Below are 23,647 nucleotides of genomic sequence, written 5' to 3' on the forward strand. Positions count from 1 at the left end.
GGTATACTACACAAATCCAATGTTCTCAAATCAGGGTCAGAAATTACCCAGGGCTTGGGGGGGGGGGGGGGGGTTATATATATATATATATATATATATATATATATATATATATATATATATATACAAACAACTACAAATCAAAGTTTGAACAAACAAAAAGATGTGAAAGAGCCCAATTCTCTGTACTGCGGTGTTCTGGTGTTCAGGGCTCACGTAGAGAAAGGCGTCTCAAAACACTTGAACATCGAATTTGCTTATTTTTGCTCTTGTGTCGACAAATACATACAAAATATGTCAAAATATCCACCTTGGAATTTATGCTCGAAAAAACTGTCAGTTATTTTTTAAGTGAAAGTAAACAGTTTAGGAAAAAAATGGAATGTGTATTTTATTGGATGCGTTCATCGTCTCTTAAAGTGACCGCGCCTAATTTAGCTACTAGCTGCTGTAATTTTAATCCAAGAGAATGAAAATGAAAATCACTCACTGCTCTTGACTGAATAACTTTGTAGTTTTAACAGTCTTTGATTTAACAGGTTTGATTTTGTATAAAATTTTTACACTGAAGACTATCTAGTGCTATTTTACATTTAATTATTTGTACATTGTACAGCTAGTTCTGTACCTTGACACCTACAAACTTGAAAAAAACTTAAACATTGTGTAAATAGCTTAAATACTGTCATATGGAATTGATGTTGATAGTGTTGAAATTATTCAGCCAAGTGAAGATATCTCAGATCATTATTTAGTTCTGTGCAAACTTCATATAGCCAAAATTGAAAATTCTACTTCTTGTTACAAGTATGGAAGAACCATCACTTCTACCACAAAAGATTGCTTTTTAAGTTATCTTCCTGATGTATCCAAGTTCCTTAGCATATCCAAAACCTCAGAACAACTTTATGATGTAACAGAAACTATGGACTCTCTATTTTCTAGCACTTTAAATAAAGTTGCTCATTTACGCTTAAGGAAGGTTAAGGAAAACAGTTTGACACCATGGTATAATGAGCATACTCGCACCCTACAGAGATCAGCCCGAAAAATGGAGCGCAGCTGGAGGAAAACAAAACTAGAGGTATTTCATATTGCTTGGCGGGAAAGTAACCTATCCGACAGAAAAGCATTGAAAACTGCTAGATCCGATTATTTTTCTTCTCTTTTAGAAGAAAACAAACATAACCCCAGGTATTTATTCAATACAGTGGCTAAATTAATGAAAAATAAAGCCTCGACAAGTGTTGACATTTCCCAACAACACAGCAGTAATGACTTTATGAACTACTTTACTTTTAAAATCGATACTATTAGAGATAAAATTGCAACCATTCAGCCGTCAGCTACAGTATCACATCAGACAGTGCACTATAGACCCCCTGAGGAACAGTTCCACTCATTCTCTACTATAGGAGAGGAAGAATTGTATAAACTTGCTAAATTATCTAAACCAACAACATGTATGTTAGACCCAGTGTTAATTTCGTTGACTAAATATCATCATTATTTTCGTCATGAATATATTTTTGCGGACGAAAACGAAAGGAAAACTAAAAAAGAAGGCACTGATGGAGACTAAAACTATGACTAAATTGATTGACATTATTGTCAACAAATGAAGGACGAGACGAAAATAGACTGTGACGAAAATCAAATCAGCAGACGGGAGAGATGCGAGGAATGAACAAAAGAACCGGCAAAACGGAACAAGCGAGACTGCATGAGAGAAGAGAACCAATCCGAGCCTGACTTATTGAGACGTGAAGCGAAGGTTTTCAGTTTTTAAATGAGCTCCCGGGAAGTCGGCATTCGAAGAGGTGATGTCTAAAAGAGTGACAAAATGTCCACAGCTCACTTCACGTTTGACGACGAACAAAACAAAACAAAGTGTAAAGCACGCGGAGCGCTCATTCGTGGCAAGAACACAACCAATTTGAAAACACATTTACAGACGATCCACCTGGACATTTTCTCAAATGTAATTTCACAACGATGTTCTTTTGTTTATTGAGCTATGCAAAATTGGAAGACTGCAGTGCGTAGATGTTGTAGCATTAAATATTACGAACTGAAAAGTATTGTAAAATAGCCCCTTCTTCAAGTTAGATGAGAGCACAATACTAATACGTAATATTATGATACATACATTTGATTAATACTAATGTTTAGTATATTTTATGTTCTACTTGTTGACAATATAAGAAATATTTCTAGATTAGTCATGTGAAACGTGAATGTTCACATCCTATCATTATACATACTAATCTAGCAATATTGTAGTATTTAAAACATACCTTATAAAATCTTGTTACTTTTTTTATCCACCCAACTTATTAAATATTTACTTTAAATGTATGCACTTATTGTTCAGCTCAGCTATAAGATTTAAGGTCCTGGACCTAACTTTATTTTTCTTTTATTGATGGTCAATTGGCAGCTAGTTATTGTTTACATTATCATGACAGTGTTTGTTGCTGCATAAAAGCTTTTGAATCGAAATAAAGACACAGTTGTGTTGAAATAAAGTTGAATTTGTGTTTTATATATTTTGGATAAGTTTGTTTCCTATACCAGCTGTAAAAAATTGTCTAGTAAATCTGTTATTGATTTTAGTCTTACTTTAGTCGACTACAATACCAAGCAATTTTAGTCGACTAAAATAAGACTAAAATTAAAACAAATCTGATGACTAAAACTTGACTAAAACTAAAAAGAATTATAGTCAAAAGACTAAGACTAAAACTAAATTAAAATTTTGTGTCAAAATGAACACTGGTTAGACCCTATACCATCTAAGCTCCTAAAAGAGGTTCTTCCAGAAGTCATATACCAAAACCTTCAAACTGGCTGTTATTAAGCCTCTCATCAAAAAAACACAACTTGACCCCAAAGAACTAGTTAATTATAGACCAATCTCGAATCTCCCTTTTCTGTCCCAGATACTAGAAAAGGTGGAATCCTCACAATTATATTCCTTCTTAGAGAAAAATGGTATATGTAAGGATTTCCAGTCAGGATTTAGACCGTATCATAGTACTGAGACTGCTCCCTTAGAGTTACAAATTATCTGCTCTTATCATCTGATCGTGGGTGTATCTCTCTATTAGTTTTATTGGATCTTAGTACTGCGTTTGACACAATTGACCACAACATTATTTTGCATAGACTTGAACACTTTGTTGGCATCAGTGGAAGTGCATTAGCATGGTTTAAATTGTACTTATATGACCGCCATCAGTTCGTAGCAGTGAATGAAGATGTATCATATCGATCACAAGTGCAGTATGGAGTAACTCAAGGCTCAGTACTAGGGCCGCTACTCTTCACGCTTTATATGTTACCCTTGGGAGATATCATCATGAAACACGGTGTTAGCTTTCACTGTTATGCTGATGATACTCAGCTCTATATTTCTTCGCGGCCCGGTGAAACACACCAATTTGAAAAACTAATGGAATGCATAGTCGATATAAAAAACTGGATGACGAGTAATTTCTTACTGCTAAATTCTGAAAAAAAACAGAGGTGTTAATTATAGGACCTAAAAACTCCACTCGTAATAACCTAGAACACTGTCTAAGACTTGATAGTTGCTCTGCCAATTCTTCGTCATCAGTTAGGAACCTAGATGTGCTATTTTATCGCAATCTTTCCTTAGAAAGCCCACGTTTCTAGCATTTGTAAAACTGCATTTTTCCATCTCAAAAATATATCAAAATTACGGCCTATGTTCTCAATGTCAAATGCAGAAATGTTAATCCATGCATTTATGACCTCAAAGTTAGATTATTGTAATGCTTTATTACAATAATGCTTTACTACAGGGAAGTGGCCTAATGGTTAGAGAGTCGGACTGGCAATTGAAAGGTTGTGAGTTCGAGTCTCGGGCCAGCAGTAATTGTAGGTGGGGGGAGTGCATGTACAGTTCTTTCTCCACCTTCAATACCACGACTTAGGTGCCCTTGAGCAAGGCACTGAACCCCCAACTGCTCCCCGGGCGCCACAGCATAAATGGCTGCCCACTGCTCCGGGTGTGTGTTCACAGTGTCTGTTTACTGCTCTGTGTGTGTGCACTTTGGATGGGTTAAATGCAGAGCACAAATTCTGAGTATGGGGCACCATACTTGGCTGAATGTCACGTCACTTTTCACTTCTTTTTTTTTTTTTTTTTTTTATTGGGTGGTTGTTCTGCACGATTAGTGAACAAACTACAGCTACTCCAAAATGCAGCAGCAAGAGTTCTTACTAGAACCAGGAAGTATGACCATATTAGCCCGGTCCAGTCAACGCTGCACTGGCTCCCTATCAAACATCTATAGATTTTAAAATATTGCTTATTACTTATAAAGCCCTGAATGGTTTAGCACCTCAGTATTTGAATGAGCTCCTTTTACATTATAATCCTCTACGTCCGCTACGTTCTCAAAACTCAGGCAATTTGATAATACATAGAATATCAAAATCAACTGATCATTTTCCTATTTGGCGCCTAAACTCTGGAATAACCTACCTAACATTGTTCGGGAGGCAGACACACTCTTGCAGTTTAAATCTAGATTAAAGACCCATCTCTTTAACCTGGCTTACACATAACATACTAATATGCTTTTAATATCCAGATCCGTTAAAAGATTTTTAGGCTGCATTAATTAGGTAAACCGGAACCGGAAACACTTCCCATAACACCCTATGTAATTGCTACATCATTAGGAGAATGGCATCTACGTTAATATTTGTCTGTTTCTCTCTTATTCCGAGGTCACCGTAGCCACCAGATCCAGTCTGTATCCAGATCAGAGGGTCACTGCAGTCACCCAGATCCAGTACATATCCAGACCAGATGGTGGATCAGCACCTAGAAAGGACCTCTACTGCCCTGAAAGACAGCGGGACCAGGACAACTAGAGCCCTAGATACAGATCCCCTGTAAAGACCTTGTCTCAGAGGAGCACCAGGACAAGACCACAGGAAACAGATGATTCTTCTGCACAATCTGACTTTGCTGCAGCCTGGAACTGAACTACTGGTTTCGTCTGATCAGAGGAGAACTGGCCCCCCAACTGAGCCTGGCTTCTCCCAAGGTTTTTTTCTCCATTCTGTCACAGATGGAGTTTCAGTTCCTTGCCGCTGTCGCCTCTGGCTTGCTTAGTTGGGGTCACTTCATCTACAGCAATATCGTTGACTTGATTGCAAATAAATGCACAGACACTATTTAACTCAACAGAAATGACATCACTGAATTCAATGATGAACTGCCTTTAACTATCATTTTGCATCATTGACACACTGTTTTCTTAATGAATGTTGTTCAGTTGCTTTGACGCAATGTATTATGTTTAAAGCGCTATATAAATAAAGGTGACTTGACTTGTCTTGACAAATAAATAAAAACAAACGAACGTACAAATTAAACAATTCCAAACAGGGCCCACTGGTACAACCTTCACTGGGGCCCCTCTGACCCCAGCTACGGCCCTGCTCATGCCTGTTTCACACATACTCTGTCTGCAGTGTGTATGCAGTCTCACATGCATACATATTTTCTAGTATGTGGTGCAGCATGGACTCGATGTGCTTTCTCACAGGATGCATTTGCAGTACACTACTCGGTACGTAAACCATCGCTGCACTGCTGCAGACGCAACGCTCCTGGAACGCAACTGGAATCCATTAACATGGGTGCGTAAAAAAATATGCAACGCATGCGCACTGCAGACGGAGTATGTGTGAAACAGGCGTAAGGTTGTTTGCACCTTGTGCAATGTGGAATTAGTTTACAGCTTTTTCAAGCACTTTGTGATGCATTTTGGAAACAGGAGATGAGCCCCTTTTCTAATGCACCACCTATTTTGATAAACCCCTTCTCAAGACTTTCTGTTTGTCAATTTTATTTGGGTAGGGTAACACACATATTCTGAATGCCTTCGGCAGTATTCGAATGAGCCATTTTAATCTATATTAATCTAGATTAATTTCAAGATCACAGTGAGATTAATCTAGATTAAAAAAAGTAATCTATGCCCACCACTAGTATATATATATTTGTGATGGTTGTGCATGAGTCCCTTGTTTGTTCTGAGCAGCATTCTTCAGTAAAATCTTTAAGGTCCTGCAGATTCTTCAGTTTTCCAGCATCTTTGCATATCTGAACCCTTTCCAGCAGTGACTGTATGATTTTGAGATACATCAAGAACGCTGCTCAGTTTAACTGTTCAGAACAAACAAGGGACTCATGCACAACCATCACAAAACAGAAAGACAGTCGAGGATCATCAGGTAACAGAACACAGTATTAAGAACCAAGGGTTCCCAAACTTTTGAGTGGGGTTATTTTAATAATTTCAGCAATTTTTTTGTCTTGTGGACTAAATGTTAATATCTTTTATGTACAATATCCTACTCAGGACAGTACTAAATAAAAAATAACCTGCATTTAGTATGATCTCTCTTATTTTTTGAAAATTACTCATATTTTCACAGATTCTGCAAGGGGTGCCCAAACTTTCGATCCCCACTGTATATATATTTATCAATTTTATGATTCTGAAAGCGGATTTAATAGGTGTCATTACAAAAATTGAGAACTGTAATTGTAAATTGTTTATCTGATGACGTTTTCTTTCTTTTAAGCAGAAAGTAACCTTAATTGAACAATCAACCTGATGTGTTAAGAAAACACTTCCTGCATTTCTTTGAATGGCTCTTAAGAGTAACTGTACAAAAGGTTCACTGAAGTATGTGTTGCAGACTATATTTTATGAATTTCTCCAATGCTGCAAAGAGTTCTTTCAAAAACTTGATGCAAGGAAATTAAATTAATCTATATGTAAGCCTATGAATATGGAACATGCATGCTTAACTCTGCATGGAGTTCAGTTGGCCATTACAAGGGTCAACGTCCTTAGCATGTCATTTACTATCTCTGCACTTAAATTTGAGCAATGCTTATGGTTGAAGCGAGTTATTCACAGAAACTTCCTCTTCCAAATATCTTCTACTTGCTAACTTGGGTCTAATCCACATGAAATGATTTAATTAGCTGTTGTTGATGAGCTTTGACTCAACCTTTCAGTAAAAACATGCATCTAAGCTACTAACTAACATTCCATAATCCAAAAATAAACTGTTACATAATATATCATGATTTTAGCTCAAATACACACTCTGTTGTTTTTGTTATGTCTTTAAAAGATTTTTAGCGGCATCGAGCCATCACAAAATATGGAAGCAGAAGTGTGCTTTAACATCATATATCAACTAATGACAGTGATGCAACAGGGCAATGTTAAATGCAGTATTACAGTCCTGTGTTGTTATTTATGTGCAAAATGTGCTCCAAAAAGTATAAGTGTGTTAATATTGCTCCATCACCATGAACTGTGGAATTCAAAAATTCAGAATCCAACAAGCAGAGGGTCAAAACCAAAAATCCATCCAAAACAAACAAACAGAGAAAGGAACAGGAACAGGAACAGGAATTAGGAACTCGGAAGGCGAGGAAACTGGGTGACGGAAAGAAAGGACTCCATCAAACCAAACAGAAACAGACCAGTTAATATAGGCAGGGTAATGACTATCAAGTGAAGACACCTGAGTGCAATTAACAGGAGTGCAATTACTGTGATGAAGGGACAAGGCTTTTTGGGAATTGTAGTGCCTGCGGTGAGGTGCCTATGGGGAAGTGAGACCACTAGTGGAGACCCAGAGAAACAGAGAGCAGACACCGTGACAGGTTTGCAGTCAGTCTGCACTCACAAACAGCACTGGCGGATCAAGCAGTTCCGGGCGCCATGGCAGAGCAGGCACACTAGGAAGCCATGTCGGAGCAGGCAGTTCGTGAGGCCATGGTGGAGCAGACAGTTTAGGAGGCCATGGAGGATCAGGCAATTCGGGATGTCATGGCGGAGGAGGCAGACAAGGAAGCAATGGTAGAGCAAGCAAATCTGGGGGCCATTGCAGAGCAGGGAACTCAGGGGCCAAAAAAAAAATCAGGTTTCAGAGGCCCTCTGGAGCCCTCCTTTGTGCTGGACATGGGGACTGGAGCCCTCTCTGGGCTAATCTCGGGGACTGGAGCCCTTTCTGTGCTAGACTCTGGGACTGTTTGGCTAAAATTGGGGATTGGAGTGGACCTAGGAGCCAGTGCCAACAGCCTTCTCCTCCTCAGATTCCTCATTTGGTTAGGGTGTAAAATGCATGGTCAGGGTGGGCTTGACAATGGAGATGCCGATAAGCTTGACTCGGGAATGGCTGGCAGACTTGAAAATGCAGTGGCTTGCAGGCTTGACTGAGGAACGGCTGACGGACTTGACCTCAGAGCAGTGGATGGGCTTGAGAATTCTGTGGTCGGCAGGGTGGTTCTGATCATGTTCAAAAAAGGAATTTGAGATGATTTGAGCTTTGTGACATGGCACATTATCCTGCTCGAAATAGCCATCACAAGATGACTGCAAGATGGCCATAAAGGAATGGACATGGTCAGCAAACAATACTGTGGAATTTAAACATTGTTAATGTGGTACTGAGTTGTCCCAAGTGTGCCAAGAAAATAACCCCCACACCACAATCACCAGCCTGAACCGTTGATAAACGGCAGGGTTGATCCATGCTTTCCTGTTGTTCATGCCAAAATCTGAATCTACTATCTGAATGATGCAGTCAAATTAAGACTCATTATGCCAGGCAACCTTTTTCCAATCTTATATTATCCAATTTTGGTGAGCCTGTGAGAGTTAATGCCTCAGTTTCCTGTTCTTAGCTGACAGAAGTGAACCAGATGTGTTCTGCTGATGTAGCCCAACTTCTTCCAAGGTTCAGTGTGTTGTGGATTCAGAGATTCAATTCTACATTTTACTTTGGTTGTAACCAGTGGATATTTAAGTTATTGTTGTTTTTAATCAACAATCTGGCCATCATCCTCTAACCTCTGGTATCAACAAGGCACAGAACTGCCCATCACTGATTATTTTGTCTGAAAACCGGAGAAATGGTTTAGTGTGAAAACCCAAGTAATTCAGCAGTTTCTGAAATATTCAGAACAGTCTTTCTGGCACCAACAAATATGTCATATTCAAAGTCACTTAAAGAGCCACACAGATGGGAAATCAAAAATTACCTGTATTACAGTGTATGATGTAGCTGACCATCTGTGTAAACAATGTGCAAATAATTAAACCAAAAAGTACATGATTTATAAAGTTATTGGCTACTACAGTAAAGAGTCGACTCTGAATCACTGAAACGTGTCGTTATAGATTTCAAATATTTTGCCCATCTCTATGTACGTCACTAGGACCACTTTGCATAATAATCTCCACCTACCGTCTTGGGAGAAACGAACTCTGACCTCCCCCACCCCCACACACAGACGCTCTGTTTGGTGTGAGAGCATCATGTCGAGGAGACCATTTGTTTTATTTTCACTGCCACAGAATGAAGATCAGAAGACCCAATGGCTAAAATTGATTTTCACCACAATACCAGAGCAGTACAACAAATCCCTTTTGTTGTGTTCACAACATTTCACTGATGACTGCTTTTCTAATCTCGGTGAGTACAGCGGGATTTTCAAAGCGTTTGGCCATAAAAGATGGTTCATTACCAACTTTATTTAGAACAACGAGCATCTCCGAATCACAACGCGAAGTATGATTATGAAGTTATGTGTCTGTTTTCTCCCGAGCGTCTTATCAGTATGTGTGCTGTCTGCAGCCTTTGTTTGTGCTGATCGTCATGTACAAACACGTCATTAAAATGAAGTGTAACTCCGTGAATACTCAATGAAGAGACATGAGAGAGATATCTATAGAAAGCTTGACATGTCTACTTTAAAACTAAACAAGTGCTGCTAACAGATATTCTGTGATAAAGTAATCCATATGAAAACAACGCAATGTCTGTTTTTCATCTCTCCCTTCGTTATATCCAATGTGACCACACCCCCGCGTTGAACTATTCAGATTCAAACTGAAGCCCGCGGCTTGAATACACCCACACAGAAGAAAAAACAGTGAGACTGTTCAAGTTTTTTATTTTACTGTTTGCTTCGCAATGAGAGGAATAAGACATAATTCACCCCAAACAGATGCTAACGCATAGTTTACCATGGAGGTGCGAGCGGAACAACCAATCCAAACTGGTTATGTTAGTTGACCAAACAGAACACAGTATGCTACCGAAAGGTGGGGTTTAAGGAAACTGAATCTTTCGAACAGCTTCGCGCGAACCGTTTGGGGATTTGAGAATTGAGGTAATTTTAAAATTATATTTTGACAAAATGACAATGTTTTTTAACCTTGGATGGATTTAAACCTAATATACAGGACTTATAAACAGTGATAGGAAGCTTAGAATTTTCATCTTACTGGCTCTTTAAATCAACTTTCCTCCACATTTTTTTCTTCACTATGTTTACATGACTAAGTGAGTTACAATCATTTGATTGAATTAATAGATATTTGCATTACAGTTGTACCTAATAAAGTGTATATAAAAAAAATGTGTGTTACATTATGACATGTATATATATATGTGTATAATATATAATTTATTCATTTATTGCTGTTACTGTGGCAGTCAACAACGGCACAGCATAACCATGTGCAAATGTTGTTTATATTTAGTTACACTGAATTTTTTTTCAGTTTAATTAATTCAGTCAACCTTATTATACCGTTTTAACATGGATTTCTATGGAGACCGAAAAATGACATTAAAATCAATCATGGCACCATTCATCAGTTACTCAAGAAAAGGTGGATATGAACTGAATACTAAGACGGGTGGTACTGACATGCAAAATGACATGTAGTTTTAAACAGATAAACTATAGGCATGGTACTGCTGTACCACTAACCTCTACTTGATGAGCATACATTAGCAAAGAGGTGGGAAGGTCGATCAATTAAAGTAAACTTAATGCATTTCACACATGCTATCTTGTGGCTGGTGAGTTTGAGGGGTTTGGCACTAGACTCTGGACAGACAGCAGTACTGCATACTAATTCGGCAGACTACAGAGTGAGCTAATTAATGCATATCCTCTCACAGAGACTGCAGGAAGGTTGCATTAACACATACTTTCTGCCCTTGCTTTTTTAAGGACGATATTCATATGACTAATAATATGAAGAACAATCCTTTGCTTTCTAGGCATCCGAATTTATAGGTCTTGAAATGACTCTCACAGTAATATCAGCATCATATCACACAGATGCTTGCTGACGCAGCCGGTGAGTCACTTACTCAACCTGTCAGTGCCATGTACATGCACATAGAAGGTGAAAACATATTATGCTGTTTGCCCAACCGCATTAACTGCAGAACTGGGAAACTGCAGGAGCAGAGATCTAAAGGCTGCAGTGCTTAACTGAAAACCACTAGATAGCTTATATATATATATATATATATATATATATATATATATATATATATATATATATATATATATATATATATATATATATATATATATATATATATATATATTTATATATATATATATATATATATATATATATATATCCACTAGATAGCTTATACAGTATATAACCACTAGATAGCTTATACAATATATATATAACAAAAGAGAAAAGGGCTGGAAAGGACCCGGACCCTTAGCTAGATATTATTTTTAAGAAGATTGTCTTACAGATGCTCTGGGCCGTTTACACTTCCACTAAATAAATCATATATATATATATATATATATATATATATATATATATATATATATATATATATATATATATATATATATATATATATATATATATATAAATGAGTGGTTATGGCTGTCGGAGATCAGAATGAAATAGTTAATCCAACCATCTGTGCGGCTGCAGTCTCATAGACCTAGTGATCTTAAAAACAAATTACAGAGATCATCAACCTGCAACCGCCTTAAGCAAAGAAAAAAAAAAAAACTACTTTACGCAGCAAGAGACAATATCTCATGATGCCATTATTGTGCTGAAGGAACACAATGCCTTCTCTTTTTTTGTCTGCTCCATCAAGTGCTCCCCAGCCATCATATTTCATAGTCCGATAACATGTTTCAGAATAATATCAGAAGATGGTCGAGCAGGTTTTTCCTGGTGTGCTATTGAGAATCTTCTTTTCACCCCCGAAACAGAAATCCTAACAACACCATTGTGCTGACCTAGAGTGTTCAATAAGAGTCTCTTTCTGTCTCTACATTATAAGCCACACTTGATGCCATTTACATGGAAGCATGCCAAGCTTGTTAATGACTGTAGCCTTTTTTTTTTTTTTTTTTTTTTTTTTTAAGGATATAGTTCCTTTTTTTTAAGGATATAGTTCACCCAAAAAATTTAATGATGTCTTCATTTACTTACCCTCATGTCAATCAATACCATTCATGATTTTCTTTCTTCTGTGGAGCATACATTTTCTAACTTCTAACTGTATGGAGAAAAAAATAAAAAATAATGATGACCGAATCGAATATATTTGAATATGTCTAATGTAGAATATTCATACTGTGTTAAAGGAGTATTCTAGGTTAAACAGTAAAACAAGTAGGCTATTTAATTACTCTTAGGTAACACTTTATTTTAAGGTGTCCTTGTTAAATATTACAGGTACTTACTATTATAGTAACAATTAATTATGCATAATTAAATGCAAGTAACCCTAAGCCAAACCCTAATCTTAACCCTAACTATACAGAAGTACATGTAGTTCATTAATATTAATCAGTACTTAAATTTGTAATTACACTGTAATAAACAAGCACACCTTAAAATAAAGTGTAACCCACTATTCCATTAAAAGTGGCTTCCTGTGTATGCACCATAGAACATTTCCTACAAAAAAAAAAAAAAAAAAGAAAAATGTTCCAAATGGTAGGCAGCAAAAGATTATGTCCAAATTTAGTACTGCATACTTCCCATGAAATATGCAGTACTTAATGAAGCTAAGTAAGAAAAATTAGTATGATCAAAATAACAGAACAAATAATCAAAATATTATTATCATTAAAAAAAAAAAATATATATATATATATATATATATATATATATATATATATATATTTATTTATTTATTTTTTGTTCCTCAGAGAAGCTGATTAGATTTTGAATGGATTTCAGAAAGTACAAATGTCTTGGGAAGCCTGGTCATAAATTCAGTTAGAATGGCAGTTTTCTGAGATGTAATTTAAAATGCTGTCTGAAGTATTTTTAGACAGAGCAACTGGCATCAATATCACATATATTACACGTATATGTCTCCAATTAATGGTGACAGTTTTTACAAATGCTGTGTTCACAAAAGTCAATTAAAGTAAAAAATAAAATAAAATAAAAAAGTTTAAATATATATATATATATATATATATATATATATATATATATATATATATATATATATATATATATATATATATATATATATATATATATATATATATATATGGGCCATTAATTAAAAAGCAAAAACAACAACAAAACAATAGAATTGGTAAGTTTGGTTCATTTTTGAAAAATCTTTTCAGTAGATTAAAAACCCTTATTATACACTTCAATTGCCATTATCAATCTGAATAGTCTGTGCACACTTGCAACATGCACACTTGCAGTTCAGTATACCTTTTGTGCTGATATATGAAAACATTCCACCCTCTAAATGTCCCGGGAATTCCTTCATAAGGAATGTTTTTGAACAGCTTAATCCCAAGTAAAATTTTCAGGGGTGAAATAATGGCACAAGGTACAGCAAAGACAAATAATGCTGAGTGCTTAACTTCTGCACTGCTGGATTTGCTCGTGATCAACAATTTCTCCAGCAACCACTGAGAGTCAGTGCTTCTTGCACTGAAAAAGCTATGAAGTAAAATACTTTTTGACACGTTTGAAAATAAAATGCTAGCCAGTCCAGCATTTATTAGACTCATTTACACAACAAAACCTAATGTATAGACTACGTAACGATCCCATAATTTGATTCATTTTTCATCCTAAAAAAAAAAAAAAAAAAAAAAAACTGACAGCATTTAATACTTTATTTAATAATGTTTACTAACAAAGATGGTTCAGAGAGATTCCAGATATTTTATTATTATTTATTACTTTTGTTTATTTTTTATTGCAGGGTAAATTTTTCCTTTAGATGTTAAATTCCATTGCTATTCCATTATTATTATTATTAATATATATATATATATATATATATATATATATATATATATATATATATATATATATACTGTGTGTATTGACAACACAAATGAAAGCATCAACCAGATTCTTAGCTTTTAACCTTCTGTACCTTTTGCATTTAACAGATGGCTTAATGACCACAATAGACGTTTTCAATGAGCGTTAAAAGAACAAGTGAATGAACACAGTAATGTCAAGACAGGAGAAAAAAAGCGGGAAAAAGCAAGGGTCAGCTCTGAGTGTAATCCAATCTTTCCACTTGTCTTGTTTTTAAATTACTCTATACTTCTGCAAGGCTGATTAAACGTTGGTCAGATGTCCCATCACATTTGACATCAGTTACTATCTCAGGATTTGGCTGTGAGTAGGGAAATTAACTGATTGATATCTTCTAGACCAGTCTCCAACCGAAGCTTTCCCTTATCGGCTCTTATCACCGGTTGGAGCTGTCATTTATTTGAATCTTTCCAATAAAGCTCTGATGTGATACTTAATTTAAATATTAATATAAGATGCAATTACTCAACTGTCGTATCATCCACAACAAATAATTCAGTCTTTTTACTAGATAATAAAACATTTTAAGAGCCCTGTATGAGCAGATAATGCAAACCTCTGAAAAGGAGAATACTTTGTATAGAAATGTTAACAGATAAACAGAGACTCAGAAAAGATGTTGTAGTATAGCTTTGCGATTTCAGAATAAACATCATGCAATGAACTGCAGACCACCTGCTGTAGTCAAAAAAAGCAATGCAAAGACATGGACTAAACTAGGATTGCAGGGTATAACAGTACTACAGTATATTTCTAAGTAGCTACAAGTCTCACAATGCCAAATGTGCCACGGTATTTTCCAAACAGTGGTACCATTAAACATTGTTTTATATTCTCATATGCGGTCAACTCCAGCTGACCTACCTGGTCTGGAGCACATTAAATGGCCAAAAAAATGTCTTCTGATAAACAAACGATTTAGCACAGCTAGAGTGCAATATAACATGAAAAAGAAATCCAGAAGCATCTCCTGTGATGAGACTTTGAACCACATTCACAAAGCAGAACAGTCATCAATAAATACTGTTATATTCACATACAGTTTGGTTATTTATGAATGACAACTGCATTCTGTAAGCATGCACACTGTAAATTTTCAATACTCCCTAACTGCATTTTCAGCGAACCCCTGCTGTGTGAATGGAATTGGGCTGGGCAACCACTTACATCTAGCATGTGTATTGGTGTTTTATGCGTCCAATCAGTCTTCCACCGTAGCTGCTTCCATCAGTTTTGTAGTTTGTGACTAAATTGCTCCGTGCTCCACTCATTAAAGTTGCTGTCAATTAATAGAGATCTGATGAATTAACTAGCACTTCAATTGTACTCCTATTGTGTAAAATGTGGTAACTTTTTAAGTTTCATGGATGCCGCCATCTTTGATATTTGATAGTCATTTTTGCTATTGTTGCAGGTGATAATCTAGCCTGGTAGATCTAGCCAAACTCTGCTACGTCGCTTTGCTTCATAGAGTTTGGACGATAGTCTGAAGTTTAAAATCATTGGTTACCTATAAACCAACACATTACGTTTGGTTATGAGGTGTGTTATTCGCCGGCTCAGCCGGCTCCTCCGCCTCGGTCTTCCACTGTAAACACAGGAATGCTACAAAACCATAGAGCGAAATACCGGAGTGAACATGGCAGTTCACAATCACAATTATCGCCTTGCCGGACTTTGGCCACTCCAGTTTCTCGCTAACTATCGGCAACAGTTGATAAATTCAACTTTTCCCAAAACCTGTCGGGACTCGGGAGTAGGGCCACAGCTTCACCTCCATTCAAAATTTGAAACAAACACTCTTCTTGTTCGGGCTTCAGTTGGCAAATGTGGAATGTTTTCTACAACAGAGCAAATAGCATCCCGTGTCTCTGTGTCTGTTTTCGATTTCCCTAACCTAAACTACAATCCTAAATTCGTCACTTAGCGTCTATGTCATGGCTCTCAGCCCGCCCTCTGTTTGTTGATTGGCCGGCTGTTTTGGAAAATTGGGAGATAGTTTGCTATCTCAGACTGAGTACAGAAGCGAACTGAAATTGAGCGGCAGTAGAAAGTCTGACGTAGTCAGGCTAGTGATGATCAGGAATAGAACACAAACTTGACACCTGTTGTAAACTATGTGAACAGGACTTTTTTAGTAAATGCCGCCGTAAACCCAAAACTGACATTGTGAATGTAGCCTAATAATTTTGTATCACTGGCATTTTTTCTGATATCGCTGCATAGCAGTCTCATTTATCAATTTATTGATCGGTATTTTTGTCAAGTCAAAACACAAATATAGCCTTAAACCAAGATGAATTTATTTAGCAAAACAAGAATTGATTTAAGAAAATATATCTTGTTTATACATAAACCTTCAGACAAACCGTATGCCCCATATGACTATGTCATCATTTCCTGTTTTCTGCCTGTTTCCTTTTTCCTCTTTCTTGCCAAACTGTGACACTGGACAAACCTTTTAACTCTAACCTTAATTGCAGTGTTATGCTGTTGATGAAATAAGCAAATATTTCCATCCTGATTTCTGGCAGTAATAAGGGAGTGAATAGTGCTGAGGGGTACAACATTCATTCAGTATACTGCTGTGGCACTCAACACTGCAGGCAAATAGATTACAATTAGTTGGGTGTAATGGCCCATAAGCCCCACTCTAAAGGCTGATGGGAAACCTGCAGGAAATATACAGATGGTATGATCTGAACGACAATGTGTGGGGGTGTCGATAAAATAGTGCTGTACACTTTAAAATTGAAATGCTCACTCACTCAAAGTTGAGGGTCTGGAAGACACTATTGATTTCTGAGTATTTATTTATGTAATCCATTAGATTGTGGGCTTGAACGTCACTTTCCTCCAACTGTTGCAAACTTGCTGACTGAGTTAAATCACCTGCTGACAAACTAACAAACTAAACTATGCAGTTGATAGTAATTCATTGTGCAATCAGTTTCTAGGGGTGGATGATTCAAAAGTACAAAAGAGCAAAAATGTACAGTAAAAACATTTTTTTAATACTATTCTTTAATACTTTTTTAATATATCTCACTCAATTGGATGGATGACAAATAAAAACATGATATAATATTTATATACATATATTAAAATTAAAAAAATAATCAGCTAGAGGTATTTTGACCAAGTATAAAAACAGCAATGCAAGGAGCAATATGATAAAAGAAACCAATGTTCAGTAAATTGATTTATTAATTACAAGAATTGTAATAAACAACTTCATTGCATTTCATCTCTAGTCACTGCGGTAATGTCAAGAATCCATATACAGTATGTCTGCTGCCTTAACAAGCATTTTCAATGCGTATTGAAAGTGGGCATCAGAAACAAGGTTTCAGAAAAAAGCATAGTAGCTACAGAACCCATGGGGGACACATTTGGCCACCAGATGAAACACCCATACAAAATATCATGATGAATTGGATGATAATTGGGTTAGGGATGCAATCAAAATGCATTAGAAGGAAAGACCGCACTGAAACGTCTACACAATGATGACTTTACTGGACTTCAGCTAATACAAATAAAACCAAAGCAAAAAAAGTGTGTCCAGCATGTGTGTTTTTTTGTTTTGTTTTTGTTTTTACAGTGTCATATTTGATAAATCAGGCTTTTATGGCTCCTAAAGTAAGATGTAGGAGAGGTTCATCCCTGAGGGGGGAAACATACCTAAATTGTATTCAGAGACCCGAACGTAGCAAAATATGCAATTCGATGCATTAAATGCAAATAAATATCAAATTAGTCATATTTTATAAATAATAATAATAATAATAATAATTGATATGATGAAATGCATGTAGTAAATTATGTACAGGTTTTTCAGCAAAGATTTGATCATGATGATCATTTAGAGGCCTTAGAAAATATGTGTTTTATATATATAATACTTGTGGCTTCATAGGTTTAACAGTGCAGCCAATCAAAGGACCAGGGGAGTGTATTTGTTAGTGTTGGCGAGAGTTCGTGAGACATAATTGTGGAAAAAAAATTGTGGAGCAGAGAAAAATACCTCTCACTGGGAGAAAGATTTCTGTCGCACAGCACGTACAAAGCACACATCGTCAACACATCTGCATTCCACAGCAGTGTCTTGGTGACGACCATATGGTCAAAAAAGATAGATGATGGCAAATGTATTGTGTAGCCTTCCAGAACTGCTTGTAGTTATCACCTAAAGAGGCTTTAGGCAAGTACGACATGAATGATTAATGATGAATGCCGTAGTTCATGTTCAAGATTAAAAGAGGTTAAAAGAGAAATAAAGCATAGAAATACGTCTCCTTATAGACAGGTCAACCAGAATAGTAATAAAACTAATCATTCATAAGCATAGGGTCTTGATGTGAAAGCTCTATATCAGAAAATATACAGTACATGCTCACATTTCTTGTTAAAATAACACAAATAGCTGTAGGTTTCAAAGACAAAAAATAATTGCATCCACATGAGTCTGGGGTGCCTTTTTGGGGTGCCTTCCCGAAGGTAATCTAAAACGCTCATTGAGAGTTTGCAGTGTGTGTAAATCTAGTCTCCCTGAGCCTTACAATCAATCTAGAGGGGACTAGCAAACAAAATTAAACACTGCAAAACAGTATTTTACCAAACCAGAGAAAGTAGCTCCTTAGAGTGTTTAAATGCGCCACTACACTCATATGTCAATCCAACCTAATCTGCCAAAAAAAAATTATGATTCTTGCACAATCTAATCTCAGCCCAGATGGAGCACACACACAGACCAGTCTGTTCAATGACTGTCTCATGCATATTGCACACAAAACTGGAGAGTGCTAGCAGGAACTCGGCAGTTCCAATAGGATTGGTTGGCTATAAACAGGTTGTAGGAGTCTGTGCGCATCACTCTGCCAGGAAACAAAATTCTGCTGATATAACCAGGGCTGCATGATATATCGAAATTATAGAAATATTGCAAATGTGCATATCACAATAAGTATAAATGGGTGACTTCATAGCATACTTAAAAAATGTCTAGCATATGGCAGGCGGATGTTAGTTTGGATATGTGTGCGCATGCGCTGCCACAAGACAATCAACAAGTGTGATGCTTTCATAGCAAGCTAATCAGATAATATGAGCCAAGCTGGAAGCACACGCAATTATGGCTAGTGATGGTTAAATTAAGCTTTGTGAAGCTTCAGTTAAAGTGCTTGTGAAGAGGGCATAAATCCTAACTAAGCATGCACATACTACACATGTAAATGTGTATTCATATTATGATTTATTCTTAGTTATCAAAGGATTGTATCACACTTGAAATCTGCGCAATGGGTTTCGCAATTTTTGAATATGAATACTAAGCAGTCACAAGTTCATTTAAAGGAATCAAGTTCTGGGCTGCATCTAAATAGGCAGCTAACTTGCTGCCTCACTGCCTTATCTGGTAATGACTTTGTAGGCAGCTTTTTAGCACGGAGGCACCTCATGATACTTATTTCAGACAGGCTTCTGATCTGCAACAAAATGTAAGTAATATAATACTGATTTCTCGCTAGAAATAACATCAATAGTTCAAAAAGTTAGTCTGAAATATAAATATACACAAAAACTGATCACCAAATTTTAGAGATTTCGGACGCGGCCCTGGTATCGCTTCCCTGTGAGATGTTTGTTTTAGTATTTTTTTTATTATATATATATATATATATATATATATATATATATATATATATATATATATATATATATATATATATATATATATATATATATACAAGCTTTGAAGACTCATTGCCGAATGTCACATCACTATATATGAAAGTATTTTGATTTTAAAAGAAATGACCATATGCAGATTGAAGTTCCAATTAAAACATGTAAATCCTCAGCATGAAATCGCGAAGCAGGGAATTGTAGCTCTGTAGCTTCGTGATGGCGTTGTTTTTTTTTTTTTTTTTTTTTTTGCTGAAATCTTACTATATGATGTTTAAAATGCTAAAATATGTGACCCTGGACCACAAAACCAGTCACATGGGTAAATGTTTTTTAAAGTGTGATTTATTCATCATCTGAAAGCTGAAAGCTGAATAAATAAGCTGTCCACTGATAGCATAGGACAATATTTGATATAACTATTTGAAAATCTGGAATCTGAGAGTGTACAAAAATAGAAATATTGAGAAATATCACCTTTAAAATTGTCCAAATGGAGTCCTTAGCAATGCATATTACTAATAGAAAAAATATTTTGATAAATTTACAGTAGTAAATATAGAAAATATCTTCATGGAACATGATATTTACTTAATACCCTAATTAACGATTTTTGGCATAAAAGAAAAAAAAAATTATTATACAATTATCCATGCAACTTAATTCTATGGATATATATATATATATATATATATATATATATATATATATATATATATATATATATATATATATATATATAGATAGATAGATAGATAGATAGATAGATAGATAGATAGATAGATAGATAGATAGATAGATAGAACTCATAATAGCAAGATAAAAAATTGCAAGTTTGTATATCTCTCGCAATTTTGTAAACGGTTCAATCAATGCTTGGTTATGGCACCTCTGGGTTCTTCAGGCTGAATAGAGCTGTTTTATATTAGCGCTTCATTCGTTTCTTCATTCCTATTTCCTTTACAAATTTGGGATTTTATATGCAAATGATGATTTACAGTATTTTAGCAATAGACACATAGCGTTAAAAAAATTTTAATGTCTTAAAGCACAGCCATTTTTTTGTTGTTTAATGAAATGACTTGTAGCCTACGTTACCCAATGGTATACATGCATTACTTGGTACAAAATGCAAATGCAGTGTTTTTTTATGGCAAAACTTGTTTTTAAAGGTTCCTATTTTATAGTAGAAAGAAAGAAAGAAGGAAAGAAAGAAAGAATGTGTCCACGTGACATCAGATATTAAAAATCAAATTATTTATTAATTCAGTAAATTATATAGATCTATTTTACAGTGATTTTTTGTTTTTAACCTGTTAGTCAGCACCAAAATGCCCTCGTCCTGAATGCCTTTCAACTTGCACGTGTCAGTGTTTATGAATAGATTAAATGAAATGGGACAAATTTAATCTTAACAATCTACAGTATGTATCATTATAAAGATCTAAGCCTCAAGCATCGACAACAGATCGCTGTTTTTCAATGGAAAGCTTATAAAGACTGTATTTGCTACACTTGTGTAAGCAGTACACATAAAAACATGAGCAATAAAAACGCTGTACATACCAGATCCAACCTAATAATGGAGCCACAAAACCAATAATTTAATTTGTGCATAAATAACATACACCTTAAAGTATAAATAAAAATACACAGCAGAGAGGCGATATGAACATTTATTGCTTATTAATATTTATCGCACACATTAATGATATAATAAGATATTATATTATTATACAAAATAGCTAAATCTCAATCAGTGGATCATTTTTATCAGCGTATTTCAAAGCTCTAAAACTGCTCAATGTAAGGTATTATATGTGACTTCCTGTAGCCTATATCTGCTTTGAAACAATATGTATTGTGAACTACATAGGACTATATCGTGGTCACAAATTAAGAATTCGTTCCGCAGACTTTGCTCTTTTCTGGATAATATTGTCAAATGTTGCATTAATTAGCATGCTATCGCATGATGCACTCATACGACAGACAAAATCTGGCTATGCACATATGTGTGCAATTATGTTGGCAAAAATGCAGATGGCTATACCAGAACTAAACAAATGCACCTGGGGCAAAAATCTAACTGAAATATTAAAATCACTGATACTTATAAATACAGAATAATGCAATGATATTTAACATACAAGAATCACTGTAGATTTGCATGGTAAAAACCAATGTTTCTTACCTTCATAGATTGCTTTAAATCCTTGGGCACTGACTGCAAAGTCTGTAGTAAACCACAGTGCCAAAATCGACCCCGTACTTACGATGGGTGATGGCAACATGAAGCCAGACAACCTGGAATGAAATGTATAAATGCAAAGTAAGTATATATATATATATATATATATAATAATAAAAGAGAAAAGAGAAACAGCTAATTGTTTAAATCATTCCTGCACTTTTCTAAAATATCACTGTTCTTTGTCATGTTTTTAATGAGCAGGACCAAATCATCTTGGTCACCCTCAATGGAGCATGAGCACACTTCACTACCCTATGACTCCACAGTACTTGCCTCAGCTTTGACACCACCCTAGTGAATTTGATGAAAATTACAAGCTCAAGATAAAACAAATTCAATGGAAATTTTTATTGCTCAAAGTATTTCATTGATCTTCTATAGCTGAAACTAATTTCAGATGTTAAATTTAAGTTAACCAGATGTTTCTTGTAAAATTAAAAATAGACAGTCCCTCGTTTTGTCCTCAGTGTGAAAAGATGGATCTCAAAATCATACAGTCACTGCTGGAAAGGGTTCAAATATGCAAAAGATGCTGGAAAACTGAAGATTTTGCAGGACCCTGAGGATTTTTCTGAAGAAAGTGTTCAGTTTAACTGTTCAGAACAAACAAGTGACTCATGAACAACCATCACAAAAAAGGATACCATCCAGGTAACCACACACAGTATTACGAACAAATGGTTCACAAACTAAACTACTAAGCAATTTAAAAGATTTTCACTACTAAACACTGAGAAAAATATAACAAAACTGCTTTGGTTATAGGGAATATACACTTTTTCACCCACTGAATGTCTGAAAGCTCTAAAGGTAAATTAACAAAGGAACTGAATTAGCAAAGTATGGTGTTTGTATGTGATGACAGCATTATTAAACTGTATATATTGAAAAGTGACTTGTATTCTTTTATTCCAGCCACATTAACCCAAACAAAATTGTCTGAGTGCTTGCTGGCATGTAAAGCAGCTAGATAATGGCTGTTTGGCCGAAGTGCTTACCTGCGATTATCCAAGCATGACTTTACAAGAATTGTGTTTTCTGTGAGGGTTCACAGGTCAAGTCAAGCTTATGAACTGATATTATCTCCATCCTCCACAATGAGTTGTCCACTGGGCATTATAGAACATATTTTATCATAGTTTTTCTTCTTCAAACACTGGTCTGTGGAAGGGTGTCATGTTTTATCTGAAGAAGACTGTGTGGCTGAGCATCTAGAGTAGTTTTGTATTTTTTTTTTATTTTTTTTTAAGCCCATATCCAAAGTGATCACAGTCATTTAATCACAGTCTGTGCAGACAGGTTCTAGAAGAGCCAGCCCAGAATGCATCAGCTCAGAAAGAAAAAGTGAATTGGCTTCAAATATTTCAAATATTACTTAACCAAGGCATGTGTTGATCCTCAACATCAGTAACAAGGAATCTCTTATTAGTGACCACCTTCCTGGCCTGCTTTGCTCTAGAGTACTTTTATT

General features: G+C 35.6%; 1 protein-coding gene across 1 annotated transcript in view; it reads right to left on the bottom strand.

The window, feature by feature from the left end:
* The window catches only part of LOC128026620 (CUB and sushi domain-containing protein 1), a 386,318-nt gene that overhangs the window by 320,824 nt on the left and 41,847 nt on the right, over window positions 1–23,647 (bottom strand). Inside the window, exon 3 of the mRNA XM_052613862.1 lies at window positions 22,117–22,229. Coding sequence (XP_052469822.1) covers window positions 22,117–22,229 — 113 coding nt within the window. The remainder of the gene's footprint in view (window positions 1–22,116; window positions 22,230–23,647) is intronic.

This window comes from Carassius gibelio, chromosome A13, assembly GCF_023724105.1.
Source record: "Carassius gibelio isolate Cgi1373 ecotype wild population from Czech Republic chromosome A13, carGib1.2-hapl.c, whole genome shotgun sequence".
Lineage (NCBI taxonomy): Eukaryota > Metazoa > Chordata > Actinopteri > Cypriniformes > Cyprinidae > Carassius > Carassius gibelio.